Source organism: Carcharhinus amblyrhynchos, chromosome 4, assembly GCF_965287045.1.
Source record: "Carcharhinus amblyrhynchos chromosome 4, sCarAmb.v2.hapA, whole genome shotgun sequence".
NCBI lineage: Eukaryota > Metazoa > Chordata > Chondrichthyes > Carcharhiniformes > Carcharhinidae > Carcharhinus > Carcharhinus amblyrhynchos.
In genome coordinates this window covers 105,940,879-105,958,363 of record NC_137327.1, presented here as the reverse complement: position 1 = coordinate 105,958,363, position 17,485 = coordinate 105,940,879, and the positions used below count along the sequence as shown (strand labels likewise).

The window sequence follows — 17,485 nt, the reverse complement described above, 5'->3', positions numbered from 1 at the left end:
CCTTTCAGGTCTGTCTTCACCTCTGATCAGGCGAATGCTGTGCAATTTTAAAATCATAAAGCCCCTGTGACTTTTTAAGCAGGTTTCCTACCTAGGGGAAGAATCTTATGGCCTGTCTAGCCAGTGAAATTTTTCAGTCCGGCCCAAATCAATGAACTTTTTAACGGCTCGCACATTATGTGGCCCCATCCCTGCCATGGCAAAGCTGTATGATTCCACTTCAGGAGTCTGCCAAATTGGCTTAGCTCCCTATCAGGTAGGGAATACTGAGAGACCATTGCCTGGGAGCAGGTATGCTTCCTGCTGCTTAGAAATCATATGGGATCAGGTGGCCATATACTATTATACCAGAGATTGGTGGAAAGGTCTGTGATAATGGACAAGGTTATTAAAGCTTGGCCAATATGGTGGGGGGCTCCAATCACTGGCAGGGGGCAGTTTGATCACAGGGACAAGCAAGTTCACCTGGGGGTCCTGTCCTCCTCATGAGAAAGTAGCATCGGAAAGTCACTTCCCCATTTGTGAGAGTTAAAAGTCCTTTCTGTTTCAAGGCTGTGATTTCAATCATGCTCATCATACCATGTTCTTTGGCAATCAAAGCATTTTGTGCATTATGATGAAATATGTGCTATAATAGTTCTTCCATATAATTGTAGAACATAAAATAGCTCAGGAGCTAAATTTCAGTTATCTGTTATAGAGAAAGTGTTGACATCAATTGCTTTAAATGAGAATGGGTTTTATTTGACAGAATTCTCTTTTTCTCCAATTCTCTTGCCATTCCTGCTCTACTCCCTGTAAATTGATGGTGACATTTGCACAGCCATTACAGTCCTCCACTATCTTGCCCCTCAGGTTGTTTCCCACACACAGGTCCGGACAGTGAATGTTGCTGAAAGGGGGACATTCTAATTCTGATTTCATCTGGGAGAGGAAATTGCTGCCTTTGCCAACTCGTGTGATAAAGAATTGTTTTCATTTAAAATTAGTGAAGATAGGAATTTCATCCCCTTCACATCCACACATTCAGGAACATCAGCATTGAGCCATTGTATAGTGATTAAGAGAGCTTCTCTCTCCAGCCTCAAGGTTTTGAAGAATGTTATAGTGAACCTATTGCTGCCCTTGGAGAAATTAATTATCTGAACACAGACCAAGTTTCAAGCCTAAGATCGCCCTGATCGGCGGGGCTCAGTAGCACATGGTACATCTAAAGTCTCAACTCTATTCCTTTGAAATGTCATTCTAGGAAAGTCTGTATCCCCTCCCATTCGCAGAAGCTGAAAATAATCATCATGGTGGCCCCTTATTGCCTTAAGTTGCTACATATAAAATGATTTTATCATTTAACTGACCAGTTTGAAAGCCAATTTTAATTTAATAGTGGGAATCTTGAAATCATCCAAATTTCTATGGATTCGATACCATTAATTTTGAACCATAATTAACACTTTTAATAGTCCTGGACCAAGGAAAGCCATATATGAACACACAAGCAATATCTATATATTCACGTACAAGGGTATAGTTTTCCAGTTCGGGGCTAAAAGTAGAGGCAATGGGTACACATGGGTCCATCGCTGCTTCCTGGCATGACAGTTTCATTAAAAGCAGGTGACGCAGCAACAGCACTCATCCTCCAGGGTCATGTTATTTGAATAGTTGTGCTTCCTTCTCCCGGTTTCAGTTCAAGCTCCTACTGCTGAATTAAAATTAGAGACAGCTCACCAGGTTGGGCACAGGAAGAGATGAAAAATTAGCAGTGGGAGGTCTGTAATCAGGAGTTGCCATTTAAGTATCGCAGAACTGGAGGAGTCGAGAAATGGTACATTTACCAGCAAAAATGAGAAAGAGCAGAATAGAATAAAGGGAAATAAAGCTGTGGATAACAGCCAAGCTGAACTTGGAAATTCTGACAGGTTGGAGCATTGTAATATTGAAACCCGTATTCCAGGGCTGTGGATCGGTTCCTTGTATATGTAAAGGTTGCCTTAGACACACGTATATAGGGGGGGTGGAGTGGGAGAGTATTAATAAAACTATGCTCCGTGAAAAAAAAAGATTAAAAATCACACAGAGGGGAAAAGGACAATTTTTCAGGATTATGGGTGAAGAGCAGAAGATTGGAATTGGTTGGATAACTTTCAAATAGGCAGCGCAGACATGATGGGCTGCTTGACCTCCTATGGTACTTTATAAATCTGTGATTCAAAAATAGTGGTGCAAATCAAAATATAGGTCAGCCAGCCCGTTGCATATCTTTCAAACCTATCAGTGTACCCAGACAACTGCTAACTATTATTCATGATTAATTAAAACATTTCTATAACCATCATACTCCTTTAACAAATGATTTCAAATTACCAGCCCATTTCTACTGTTGTCACATTGTCAGCTCTTTAACAAATGGCTCAGTAGGTCTGTATCAGTGAAGTAACTATGTAGGTCAGAGCTGCTTAATAATGCTGTTCATCTGGGCCATATAATTACCTCAAGCAATTTGCCTCAAACACAGGAAATCACTTACTGGATTCCGGGTCCGAGTTGCCATCACCTTCAGTCCTGCTTGGGGAAGTTTGTTCATAGTATTCTTCCTGTGGGAAGCCGAGGGGTAAAGGGTGCGACGTGCTGGCACTGCTGTTGGGTTCATGGTCACCCAATCCACTATCGCTGCAACTTTCCTGAGAGCCATCAGGGAGATGGAATGTGACCCTTCGTTGTGACTGGAAGAAGAAGAAAGATAATGGTTATTATGTAACCTTGTAAGAGATAGGCTACTTTATTTTTAAAGCTCATCACTTACTTACTTCCTGCCTTTAATTTTCTCACCTTCGTTTCTGAAGGTGACAACTTTTGCTAATTTCAGGCATCGGTCACAACACTCAGTTCATGCTGCCATGGTTCTGTGTAACAAAAACAGGGAATGCTGGAGAAACTTAGCAGATCAAACAGTACCTGTGGAGGGAGAATAGAACCAATGTTTTGAGTGTTTGGATGAGCCTTTGCAGACTTGAAACGTTGGTTCTGTTCTCTCACTGCAAATACTGTCAGCCCTCCTGCAGAGTTTCTCCAGCATTTTCTGTTTTTCTTTCAGATTCCAGCATCTGCAGTATTTTGCCTTTATCTTAATTTTTTTTTACCTGGATACTAAATGTCCATATGCTATTTGGGTGTTAAGGGTATCACAGTTGAACCCCAGTCCGGACCTCACACAATTCCCACTACTGCAACAATCAGGTGTTTCTATTCCCTTAATGAGGGCACTGTGATCAGCTCAGATCAGCTACCTTGGCACAGACTGGAAATGAAATCTGGTCTAATTGACTCAACTCATCATACATATGTACACGCATATGAACTAGAAGCAAGAGTAGACAACCCAGTCCTTTGAGTCTCCTCCACCATTCAATAAGATCATGGCTGATCTGACTCTAACCTCACGCCTCCCCTGATAATCTTTCATTCCTTTCTTTATCAAGAATCTATCCACCTCTGCCTTGAAAACATATTTTTCCATTATTAATTATCCAATTTGAGTATAGGACCAATACTCATTTAATTGTCTCTTTTCTAAGTATTGATACTTCTACTATCTGTTTTCATATTTCTGGCTAGCTTTCTCTAAGTCTAATCTTCCCTTCTTTATTAATCTTTGCCATTCTTTGTTGTTCTTATAATCCGCCTAATCAAGTACTGTAAATCTCTTTATCCTTGCTTGCCAATTTGAAAACCAAGTACAAATTTTAAGGTTGGATGATGGGCTAAATCATGTCCTATATCTGGTCAAAGCTTAGTGATTCTTGAACAGTCAAGTATGTTCATGTTTAAAGGAAATCTGGAAGGAAAACTTAAATTAACCACTTTACATTTACATGAAACTTGTTTCTTTGTCTTACATTATATTCATCAGCCTCAAATACTTTGTTAAAACACAAACATCTGTTCAGGGAAATGGCGGTGAGTAACTTACCCCTCAGTCATGCTCAAGTGTAAAACAATTTGCAGCGTTGCACAGAAAGGGTGGGCATGTGGGCCTAATTGCATAGTTCTTTCAAAGAGCCACACAACATGATAGCCTGAAAGGCCTCCTGTGTTACATGAATCTATAAGGGAGAAATTCATTCACATTGCACTACTGGATTTGTTGATTTCCTGGGGACAGGCAGTACTACGGGCGTAAGTCTGTGTAGCATCACAAGGGCACAATTCAGACAACTTCTAATGATTCTGGAGCAACACTGCCCTTGGTAACCAAAGCTATTTCCCACCCTCAACACCCCCCACCCCCATCCGCCCCACTAAAGTGAAACACTGCCCATAAATCTATCCTGAACAATTGACATTAAGAAAAGAAAACACCACCTGTCAAGCTCTACTTCAGCTGATGCATTATAACACATAAGCATGATACAGTGGGGTTAATTTTAATTCTATCCATCTGGCAGGAACAAGGCAGCCAGACATTCAAATACAAAAAGGTTGCTTCTCTGCTCGGAACCTGGCTGCCAGCACCATCTTTGACGTTATTTTGCAAAGTCTGCAGGCAGAAGAATTGCCCACCCATGGATTTATGCAAATCAATGACTTATGATGCCAACAAGGAGCCCAGTGATATTCTAAGCAAAGCAAATCAGCAGATCACAGAATCACAGAATACTACAGTGCAGAAGAGGCCCTTCAGCCCATCGAGTCTGCACCAACACATGAAATGCCCTGACCTGCCCACCTAATCCCAGCTGGCAGCAGTTGGCCCACAGCCCTGAATGTTATGATGTGCCAAGTGCTCACCCAGATGCTTTTTAAAAGATGTGAGGCATCCTGTCTTCCCCTCCCAGGCAGTACATTCCAGACCGTCAACACCTGTTGAGTACAAAAGTTTTTCCTCAAATTCCCTCTAAACTTCCTACCCCTCACTTTTAACTTGTGCCCCCTCATAAGTAATCCTTCAACGAAGGGGAACAACTGTTCCCTATCCACCTGTCCACACCCCTCATAATCTGGAACACCTCAATCAGGTCACCCCTCAGTCTTCTCTGCTCTAATGAAAACAACCCAAGCCTATCCAACCTCTCTTCATAACTTAAATGTTCCATCACAGGCAGCTGATTCACCGGGATACTGGTGAATCTCCTCTGCACCCGCTCCAGTGCATTCACGTCCTTCTTATAGTGTGGTGACCAGAACTGCACACAGTGCTCCAGTTGTAGCCTCATCAAAGTTCTAGACAATTCCATCATGACCTCTCTGCTTTTGTAATCTATACCCCAATTGACAAAGGCGAGTGTGCCATATGCCTTTTTCACCACCCTATTATCTGACTTTCCCCCTTCAGAGCTTCCCAGTGTTAGAGCTTTCATAGCATACTTCCTTGTCAAATTACTCCTTCCAAAGTGCATCATCTCACACTTTTCCAGGGTTAAATTCCATCTGTCACTTATCCGCCCATTTGGCCATCTCATCTATATCTTCCTGTAACCCAAGACACTCAATCAAGACACTCACAGTTAACCACCCAGCCAATCTTTGTGTCATTGGAAAGATACTGATCCCACTCCCCACGTAGTCTTCTATGTCATTTATATAAATGATGAACAATAGGGGGCCCAGCACGGATCCCTGTGGTACACCAGAGGCCACAGGCCTCCAGCCACTAAAGCACCTGTCAGTCACCACCCTCTGTCTCCTACTGCTAAGTAAATTATGTATCCACCTTGTCAGATCACCCTGTATCCCATGTGCATTTGGCTTCTTGATAAGTCTCCCATGTGGGACTTTGTCAAAGGCTTTGCTAAAATCCATGTAAACTTAAAAGTTTATTTATTAGTCACAAGTAAGGCTTACATTAACATTGCAATGAAGTTACTGTGAAATTCCCCTAAACATCAACTGCACTACCCTTATCCATAAACCTGGTTACATGGTCAAAAAATTCAATCAAGTTTGTTAGACATGATCTCCCTCTGATAAAATCATGCTGACCATTCCTAATCAAACCTTGCTTCTCCCAATGGAGATAGATTTTCTCCTTCAGAATCTCTTCTAGTCGTTTCCCAACCATAGATGTGGCACTCACTTGTTTGTAGTTCCCTGGCTTGTCTCTACAATCTTTCTTAAATAGTGAGACCACATTAGCTGTTCTCCAGTGCTCAGGCATCTCCTCAGTGGCCAGGGAGGAAATAAAAATTTTGCAATTTCCTCCCTGGCCTCCCACAACAACCTGGGACACAATTCATTTGGATCTGGAGATTTGTCCAATTTAAGCCAGCCAATACCTCCAATACTTTGTTGCACCCTCACAGTCTCTCTCCCTGAGTTCCATAACCACCTTCTCATTCTCATGGGTGAAGACAGATTGAAATATTCATTTAACACCCTACCAATGTCCTCTGCGTCCACCAATAGATACCCTTCTTGGTTCCTAATGGACCCTACTCTTCCCCTGGTTATTCTCTTCCCATTGATAATACTTACACAATCTCTTAGGATTTTCACTACTTTTACCAGCCAGAGCTTTCTCATATCTCCCCTTTGCTCTCCTAATTGATTTCTTAAGCTCCATCCTGCACTTTCTATACTCCACTAATGCCTCCACAGTCCACTCCCCTTATACTTGTCAAAAGCCTCTCTTTTCCCTCTCATTATGTCATAAATGTCTCTGGTCATCCATGGTTCTCTGGGTTTGTTACACCTTCCAATTACCCTAAAGGGAACATGTTGGGCCTGTACCCTCCCCATTTTATCTTTGAACAGCCCCCATTTCTCTTCTGTAGATTTTCCCTGCAAGTAACATGTCCCAGTCTGCCTTGGCCAGATCCTGCCTGATTTTATTAAAATCTACTCACCCCCACCAATCCAAAACCTTTTTCTGCAATTTGTTGATTCCTTTGTCCTCAACAAATTTGAATTGAACCATATTGTGGTCGCAATCACCAAAATGACCTCCCAACCACCTGTCTTGCATCATTCCCCAGAATTATGTCCAGCACAACTTCCTCCCTTGTTGGACCCTCTACATATTGACCTAAGACTTTTTCCTGTATACATTTTAAGAACCCTACTCCATCTAAGCCCAATTAATGTTGGGAAACTTGAAATCACCAAATATAATTGCCCTCTTATTATTTTTACATCCCTCTGTGAATTGTGCACATAGTTGCTCTTCAATTTCCCACTGACTATCTGGGGGGGGCAGGGGGGGTCTATAATAAATACCTAACAACACAACTGTCTCTTTTTTATTCGTAAGCTCTACTCACAAAGCTTCATTTGATACCTCTTCCAAGATATCATCTCTTCTTACTGCAGTTACTGTCTCCTTAACTAATTTGGAATGCCTCCTCCTCTTTTACCCCGCTCCTCTGTTTCACCTGAAAATTCTATATCCTGGGACGTTGAGCTGCCAATCCTGCCCCTCACTCAACTGCGTCTCTATGACGGCTATTATAATTACATGTGCCAATCCTCGCACTCCACTCAACCCTTTTACATGTAATATTCGTGGCATTAGAGGCCCTCCAGCCTTGTCTTACTCTCCTGAAACTGACTATCACTGTATTCTGTCTGACCTGACCAGATGGGAAGGAAGAACTGGTTCTTCGGGGTGTGAGAAAAAAAACGTCTTTTTGGGGTCAAGAGGAAAAGGAGTGCTTCTTGAGGACCCGCACAAGGAAAACTGCAGCTTCGTTGTCCCAGACATTCTCCCGTTCCTTCTATTCCTCTGACAGGATTCCCCAAAACTCCCCCTCCGTCACTTAACTGGAAGCCAGTGTGTGTCCAATGGACCACCCAAGTATTCCCTTTTGCTGACCTCTTTCACTCAGAATGGGTGGAATGTGGATTAGTGGACCTCAGATATGAGGCCTGGTTGTTAAAATCAGCTCCATGTGGCAGGCAAGATATCAACTTACTGAACTGGTTTCTTGCTGGAAACCACTCCAAGTTAAAACCATTCCACAGTAAAAGAAGCTAACAATTTTATGAACATCTTTCAAAATGCAAACACATAAAGTTTGGTGAAAACTGTTTTCTTCTGAATTCTAAATTAGCTTATACATTTGTGATCAGCATGCGAAATAAGGATGATGAAAAGTTAATCATGCAGTCAAAACAGAAAGAAGTATAATATTTCTCACTGCATTCGTTAAATCATTAAATACATCAATTTGGAAATTGGGACAGATTTCCATGTGATATGAAGTGACCAAAGTTTAATTAAACTTTTATGTTCCCAAATCTCTGCTTTTCTATAATTTCTGCATGCCCGCATGACAACATGTTATTCTCTTTATCAGTCCAGTGCTGGCTTCTCCTATTTGAAACCATTGGTGTGTGGTTCACTTGGTATAGTACTCTCTTTTCTGAGGATGAAGGTTGAAGCCCTACACCAAAGACAAAATCTAGGTTGATGCTCCAGTAAGGGTCCACTGGAGGTACTGACATTTGGAGAAAAGGTGCTGTCCAATCTGCCCTCTCAGGTGGATAGAAAAGATGCAACAGGATTATTTTTGAAGAGCATGGAAGATCTGCTGCCTTTCTACAGAATGTTCAGTTAGACATTCATGAAATACAATGGACCCGTACACATAATTTAGTAAAGTTCATCAAAGCAGAAGTCAATCATTTTGCTCCTTGAACCTGATCTGTCATTCCATTATATCTGTATTTATTTGACCACTTTTGGCCATGTCCCCAAATACACTGAACCACTCTTGAAAGCTTCAATTTTCTCAGCATCCAATTTATTGAATACAAAGGGTTCCAATTTTCTCCTATGCCCTGTGAAAATAGTACTTCATGATTTGGCTGTTCTCGCTCTAATTTTAATTGAATGCCCCATTGCATTTCTTTTTTTAAATTAGCTAATAGCTTTAACTGATTAAAGCTATTCATAATCTCTGCTCCTTTATGATGCCTAGTTTCTCACCATTTAGATAATATGCTGACATTTTTTTCAGTGTCCAAAGTTGGTGGTTTCACATCAAGCTCCATTTGCTGTACTAATATCCACTCATTGAATGTGACTCTATCCAACTTCATGCCATCTGCAAATATACATTGCTCTATTCCTTCAACCATGTCCTTGATAAATACGATGAAAAGCTGAAGTTCTAGAATAGATCCTTTGCAAATAACTATCACATTATGCGATCAGAGAGACTATCTACTTTTTATCTCCATGGGTTTCCTCCTTCTCAACTAATTTCTAACACAAATCAAATGGCTAACTCTAAATCCATGCACTCCCACTTTTGCTAACAAGCTCTTGTGTAGAAACTTTTTAAGTGCCTCATCGAAGTCCTTATAGATAACATCCTTAGAAACTCCACAAATCTACTTTATTACTGGTTTCTTAAAAAGTTCAATGAGACTACAAAGCCGTACTGGCTCCCTCTCATCAGCTCACAATTATTCAAGCACTCAGCCACTCTGTCCTTCTTCACATATTCTCGTAACTTCTCCACAACCGATGTTAAGTTCCCTGTTATCCTGCCTGGTTCCTTCAGCAATCAATCAAACCAGGCATTCTATTTGCCTCTTGCGTCAATTATTATAAAAATAATGAATATTCACCAAATAAAGGGAAAACATAAACCATGATAAGCAAAACTTTGCAGGTGGAGCAAGATCTTGAAAATTTGCTCCCCATTGTTTGTCATTTGTCACTGGGAGTTGAATGAGCCATTAGAAAGCACACAATGGCCCTGATGCACTAAGAATTTTGGCTCTATTTCCACAATAAATGCATTTGGAAAGCAGTCAAGATCTCATTACACAGGGAATCGTGCTACAAATTCATATTCTACCTCTCTACGGTCCAATGTTTCAGAGCACCAATTTGCTATGCCACTGGTAGATCTATCAATGATACACTAATGTGTCTGTCACCACCCCAACAGTTCCACATCTTTAAAGAGGCTAATAGTGTACATCTAGTTAAAAAGAGAAAAGTAATCTGGTACCTTTTCACTCACATAATAAAGTAATTTAAAATGGTGTTTCTGTATCACTCTCATATATTTAGTATTCACTAGAGATTGGAGCTATTTGGAATTATGAAACTAGAAAGAGATGTGCTCCAAGGAAAGCCTCTGGTACTTTCAAATATTTCATCTGTGGTATAATTCTGTTGTCAAGCAATGACTACAAAGGTCAAATTTTGTGTGCAGCTTTTCCCAAAAGAAATCAAATCAAAAGATTTGGAAATGGGTTGAATAATTCCTTTTCTATAGAGTGATTGTTGAAAATACAAGATAAAAGGGGAATGATTCAACAGAAACAGTAATTACAAACTATTCAACAGAAATATTCTATTGCCCCTAAAATCAAATCAAAACTTGATTTTTTTTTCTTGAAGTGAAGGTGCACTTGTTATTGCATATCGTGACTTCGTTTTCAAGAGTTGACAAATGTCACTGCTCCAGATTGACTCCTTTACATATAGAGTATGATTAGTTCATTATTACTGCAGGTGTTGTATTTTACTTGTAACATTCAATATAATATCACGTGATCCTATATTCTAACTTAAAATCAAGTTAAAAAACAAGTTACATAAGTAAAACATGGGGACAGGGATAGTTAAAAAATATTTACCAGGGAGAGACATAAAGAAAGACAAGGATATGAAAATTGCCGTAACTCTTCAACTCAATTAAAGAGAAACTTGAAAGCCATTTTATGTTTCAAAAATTATCATATGCAAGCAGCTTAATTAATGGATCTCTTATTCGCAATAGGACTGAAAATTCTCAACTGCATTTGCAAGTGTATGTTATTAACTGTTGTTTGCAGAATGTGAGATTCCCTGCAGAACCATGCCTGGAGCTTTCTCAAATTCTAAGCACTGTTGGTTTTTCTTGTGGTTGTTAAGTTCCCATTCTGGAGCTACCTTTTTATGGAATAATGGAACAATGGGTTATCTTTGTGGAAGGGTTTGGTATATTCTAACAAGCCCAAAGCTCCCTGGTTGACAAAGGAGACAGAGATTAAGATGAAGGAAAAAAAATGTCCTTATGATAGATCTCAGGTGGGTAATACAACCGAGAATAAGGCTGAAGTGACGGGAAAACAGAGAGCAGTCGTTAATAGATGTTTTTGATGAATGCTAATGAATGGGGGGGGGTTTGTAGTGGAATTCCCCAGAGGGTGGTATTAAAATTCCCAATCTTACTGATAATATGAATGACCTATACCGTGATATACGAAGCATAATTACTTACTGGATGATAGAAAACTTGGAAGTATTGTAAACTGTGAGGAGGATGGTCTGAAACCTCAAAACGACATAGACAATTTGATGGAATGAGCAGACAAATGGCAGATGAAATTTAATGCAATGAAGTATGAAACAATTCATTTTTGTAGGAAGAATGCAGAGCGACGATGTAAAATATAGGGCACAATTCCAATGGGGTGCAGGAGCAGAGACCTGAGTATATACATGCATAAATCATGGAAGTTGGTGGGACAGATTGAGCGAGCAGTTAATAAAGCATACATTACCCCAGGCTTTATTAATAATAGCACAGAGTGCAAGACCAAGGAAGTTATGTTAAACGTAGACACTGGTTCAGGTTCAACTGGAGTATTGTGTCCAGTTCTGCAAACCATACTTTAGGAAGGACGTGAAGCCATGAGAGAGGATGCAAAAAAAGATTCATGAGAATGATTGCAAGAATGAGGAACTACAGTTACATACATAGACTGGAGAAGTTTCACGGTTTTCCTTGGCGAAGAGAAAATTGAGAAGAGTTATGATAAAGTATGAGGGGTCTAGATAGAGTAGATAAGGAGAAATTGTTGCCATTGATCCAGGATCAAGAACACAGGCACAGATTTAGGCTAACTGGCAAAAGAAGCAACGGTGGCATGCGGGAAAATATTTTTAATACGCTGTGTGAGTGAGGTGGAAGCGGGTTTAATTGAGGTTTTCAAGAGGGAATTGGATTAAAATTTGAAAAGGAAGAATATATTTGGAGAAGGTGAAGTGTAGCACAAGGTAAACTGTCCCTTCAAAGAGCCAGCAGAGACACAGTGGGCCAAATACCCTCCTTCCGTGCTGTAACCATTGTGGGAAGTAGGTATTTATCTGACAGGTCTGCTGATTTCTCAGATGCTACAGAAGATCAGGGGCTTGAATCGGTAATACAGTTGAAGAGTAAATTCACTCTGTGCTGTCATTACATAGAATTACATCAAATTAGATCATGCAGCCAACTAGACTATGCTGTTGCTTTGCTCCATGCGAACCTCCACTCAACCCTTTATCATACACTACCAGCATAACCTCCTCATCCTTCCCTTCGTATATATCCCATCTCCCATAGCGTTAAACACAACTCTGTGATTTGCCTCAAACACTTCTTGTGATAGTCAGTTTAGTGTTCCAACTGCTCTCTGAGAAAATAAGTTTCCCCTGAATTTTCTATTGGATTTATTAGTGATTATCTTCTATTTATGGCATATTGTATTCATCTGACCGCATCAGTGAAAATATCTTCTCCATGTCAGCCCTATCAAACACACTTATAACCTATCAGATCACCCCTCAGCTTTCAATTTTCCAGAGAAAAAATAATTGTTTGCTCCTTTTTCCTCAATATTTGTTGCATGATTAACTAACTTACCTGTTTTTAGATCCCAGCAACATGTTTTGCTGTGTGACTGACTCTTTAGAAGTGACCAGCTTAGGCAGTCAAAACCAAACCTATTTTTCCCCCATCCTCTATATACTTCGTAAGTTATAATTACGAATAAAAGTCAAAAGTAATGCAATGGGTGGAAGACTGGCCCACCAACAGTGATGCAGCAGGATGAGATTGCTCATCCACGTACTAACCTGTTCCTTCCCCTTCTCTGAAAACTGCAGTATATCCCAAGCTACTGTTCAAAAGGGAAAGTTTATAACCACCTCACACAGTGATAGCGAGATTACTTACACAAGTTATTAATATATAATATCAATAAGCCCTCCTCACTCATCTTTCTCAATGATGTACACATCCATCGATGTTACCTGATCTAAATAGTCACCACCAGTTAGCTCTCACATTTATTGGTTTTAATGGGTTACACCCATTTCCTTTCACAAATAATTATCAGGTTCATTGCAGCAATTGCACAACATCAGTGGAATTTTCTTATTCACTCTGCCTCTTTCTTCCATTATTCAGACAAGGAGTGGTGCGCTTAAAGCCCCTCTCCACTCCAAACAATAGCAGCAGAAAATAGTAGGGGAAATTGCTAACACAAAGCAGATTTACCCACTGACCTGATGGACAAATCCAATTTTAAATTGGAGGTGCCAAGTATACCAGTCCCAAGTTGGCATCAGAGTCCTAAACATGTTTTTATTTTAAATCTTTCTGGGTTTACCTGGGAATCACAGGAGAAGCAACTGGGCTCATCCACACTTACAGCATAGCCCGGGCCTTTCCCTCCCTCCCAACCACAGCATGTTCTTGATGCATTCTCCTGAACACATGTCAAGGATAATTCCATTTGGGTCCCTAGCAGTAATCACTTGCACCCAAAATCTTGCTGATGCCCATGGCCCGCTGGTGATTACTACTGGGTTCAGGCAGAGCACAAACTTAACATGGAAATAAAGTCTGGGTGCTAAAGTCTCTCTGGGCCCATGTCTCAAAGGAGTGTGGGTTTGCTGCTCAATCAGCCAATTAAGGCATTGATTTTGTTCGCTGTTAAAGCGCTTCCCTTGATCTCTCACTGAACTCTTTTGTAATGGGTATTTCCTTGTAATATGTCTAATTTACAATAATGCTGAAATTGAATTAATGTTTTCAAATAGTTTGCATTGTCACTGGTCTCCCATTAAGGACCTGAAGAAAATGTCAAATGAAACTGGAGGTGGTCTCATATGGAGATCATACCCAAAGAACTGGCTTCTCTGGCTACTTTCTGAAAGTCAAATTGGGACTGGTATAAATCAGCCCCTACAAAGGTTCAATTTTGTGGTTGCATCAACTCAAACATATGTGAAGCTTCCAGGGTGCAAGTGGGCAGCTCTATTAATACTTCCACAGCATTTCCACACGTTATGCTGAACTTTCCCAGTCCCGTTGTGTCAGACCTGAAGAGAGTAAAGTCGGAAAATAGAGGGAAAGAGGTCGGAAGACAGGGGGAAGCTGCATCAGGGTGTATCCCTCAAACAGTTTTACTGCAGGGGAGCTTTTCTAGGAATGGGCAAACAATTTGCATTAAGGTGTAAATCAAGTGTGGTTTGCGACCTGTTTGCCATTTTGTCAGTGGGGGAAATGTCTCACATCCAGCTTTTCTATTCGCTTCTCTACGGCAGGTCGAGAGACCATCAGAGCCAGGGACTGTAGGTCGCAAAGAGGCAGTATGCAGGAAAAGCTGCCATCATGGCCAGTTTGACCCAGTGAAGGGGTTTTCCTTTCCCTATTCACCTAGCACTCTGTACCCCTTCTATTTAAATACTAACATGCAGATCAGCAATGGTGCCTTCATGTCAAGTCTAATTAGGACAGCAAGTTCAGAGGCGAACAACTAAGAGGGTGCCCTCAGAAGGTTGAAATGTTGGTTTCCCTGCCAATGAAGGCTTAGGACCATCATTTGCTCCAGGCATCCGGCAGACAACAGGAAAATTCTACCTATTGATTCCAGTCGCCTATCATTTCATAAATAAAGAGGAAAAACAGCAAGCTCTGGATTTCCACATACCAACAGCACAGAGGAGCAGATGCTAGAGGCTTTTGTCAGTTCCACAGAGTAATGATGGAGAACACTAACAACTTTGTTGTCATCACCACTATAAAATCACTTCATTCCTCATGTGCAGTTCTGGACAGTGAGTATAATAGGATGGAGGGATTTGCAAGTGATTCTGATTTATTTCTTACCAGCTGTCCACATACCCATAGCCACTTTTCTGGAGGATTCACAAGAGGATCAGGAACCAGGAACCAAGAGGCAGTTTTTTTCTCTCTCTCTCCATGATGCTTGTGCTCCAGTTTACATCACAAATAAATCTTGGAAACCTCTGGTCTGCCTGGTTTACTGAATGATGTGTAGGATTTTATGGCCGGGTTCAACGCAAAACCATTAAATCCAGCACAAGGTGAAAGAACCTTCCCATGCTCTGCCCCTCGCCCACTTCAATTCCCACGGCAGGCGTGCCGGTAAAATTCCGGGCGATATCTTTACCTCCAGGACCATCAGAAAAGCCAAGTTGTATATTTTTAAACTTGGTTACGATTCTGGTTATTCGGTGGCCAATGTCTTCCAGTCAGGAATAATTTTAATTGATAGTCTCTCAAGTTTCTACTTGCTCCATCCATCACGCTTTTTCAGGAAAATCACTCTTATCCAGCCCACAATTAAGAGATGGAAAATTATTGAGCAGTATGCTTTCCATTTTCCTATATGTGTTTGAGACACACAGTAGTAAGATGGCTATTTAGATGTGCACCAAGCTTCAGATCTGTTCTACTGATTCACAATCTTTGGCTACACTGTACTTGGGTAACATTTTTGTTAAAATTTGCGCTCTGTGGTTCAGTGACCAAGGAATCTATAGAATGGAGTAGGTTCAATGATATTCAAAAATATCCTGGACATAAATTTGCTCCCAATTCCATTGATCCATGAACTTGTGAATGTGCAGAACCTTGACAGGGTTAAGTGGGTCAGTGGTAACTTTAACATGATGACTCTGATGTTCCTTCCCACACATCAAGTCCTTGCATGTAGTAAGTGGAAATGTACTTGGCAAATAGAAGAAAAAGCAACTAACTCTGATATTTAGATTTTGAACACAATTTCACAGACTGAAAAAGTGAAAAGCTTTGTGAAATCTCAGCCAGACTAACTCAGCACAAGACAAAAAGTCCAAGTTGGATTGAATAACATTAAGCTAACCCTTTGGGAGTTGAAGGTAATTTGCAGCTGACATTTGTTCACATGAAAAGTGGTTGAAATCACTGCTCCAAAAAGCACTGGATACTGGGAATTTGGAGTTTTCCAGACTCTGATCAATCGATTTTTGATAGGCAATGACAAAGAGATGTGGCCTTATTTTCATACTCCCCCCCACCCCCAGTGGGTTTATGAGACAGGGTGTGCAGCATGAAATTGAATGGACGAGATTCCTTCCAAGATCCTGATCCACTCCAATCCAGGTGAAATTTAATGGTGGTGTGGGCAGGGCCTCTGATAAGGAGCCTGCCCTTGCCTCGATTAAAGCCTGGAAGTGGCCCCTTAATGGCCATTTTAAGAGCCTTCTCCTGCCCAGACTGAAACTTTAGGCTGACGAGCTCTGGGAGGCTAAATGTGCGAAACAGGAAACATTTACAAATCTTGATTTTGGGTAGCCAAGTGTCAGGGAGGAGAGGGGTTGGGTGGGGGGGAGGGTGGTGGGAACATATGGGAGGATAACAGGAGCACCTCCATCAGATGTCCCCTTTCAACTGAGGACCACCCTCCCCTCAAAGAGCTGACTTGTGGGACTCTCTCCACGCCTCGGCTTATCCTCCAGTAACCTAACCGGGTTCCACCCGCCACCCCCTCTTCCCCCCAACTATCTTCCCCTCCTTGGGACCCTGATGATTGGAACATAAACGGCAGTGGGTCTGTCAGAGTCAAAAGGGAGCCCCCAGCATCCGAAAAGTTCAAGCCTTGGAATTAAAGTGAGTAAATGGAGTTCTGGTATAGCCTTTATTCAATTGGTGGAGCAGGTTGGTGGAACTCAATGGCCGAATTCATTTCCTGTGTTCCTACATATTCTAATGATGGGTCATTGCTGGTCTCCTTCATTGGTTCAATGGAAAAGGGCAATACATGTTATAACAGTAAGCGTAAATGATTACTCATGTTCTGTTTTAGTCTGAGGTTATCCCTTTAAATCTAATCAATGGAGCAAGAAGAGGTTTTGAAAAAAAGACTGCAGTTTCAATCCTTATGCTGAGCTTATTTTAATACATGTATTATAAAGTTGGTTCAAACTAGGTTTCGAACTATAGCCTTGAGCAGACAAATAAAGCTAACTTTGAACAGAGACCATGTGATTTGTTCAGTTAAGTGCATGACAGCCAATTATTTTAAATCCAACTGTCAGCTATACAAAAAAAAAGAGCCTTGGCAACTGGTGAAAAGGTAGATATAAAAGTAGAAATTTCCCTGGAAAACATACCTAACTTTTTTTTAAAGATGCCATAATTTAAGTTATTTATTAAAAGCTCAGCATTCAATACCAGCTCTCCTCATTTTACCTATTTGAGGTCTCAGATAAGATTCCTTTACTGTGAATATTTTATGGTGACAAACAACTTTATCAATAAACAAACAGATTTTTGTTAGTTAATTGCTTTTGTAATGAAATTCTTGCTACCTTAACAAAAAAAAAGTTCATTGTATGCCTATAGAGCAGAAGGAAGATCATTCGGCCCATCAAATCCCATGCAGGCCCTATCTCCATAATCCCATGCATTTACCCTAGCTAGTCCCCCTG

The 17,485-nt window shown here is 40.8% G+C and overlaps 1 protein-coding gene across 1 annotated transcript in view; it reads right to left on the bottom strand.

Annotated features, from left to right (window-relative positions):
• The window catches only part of pcdh11 (protocadherin 11), a 633,690-nt gene that overhangs the window by 210,985 nt on the left and 405,220 nt on the right, over positions 1–17,485 (bottom strand). The window contains exon 2 of the mRNA XM_080187718.1: positions 2,528–2,723. Coding sequence (XP_080043844.1) covers positions 2,528–2,723 — 196 coding nt within the window. The remainder of the gene's footprint in view (positions 1–2,527; positions 2,724–17,485) is intronic.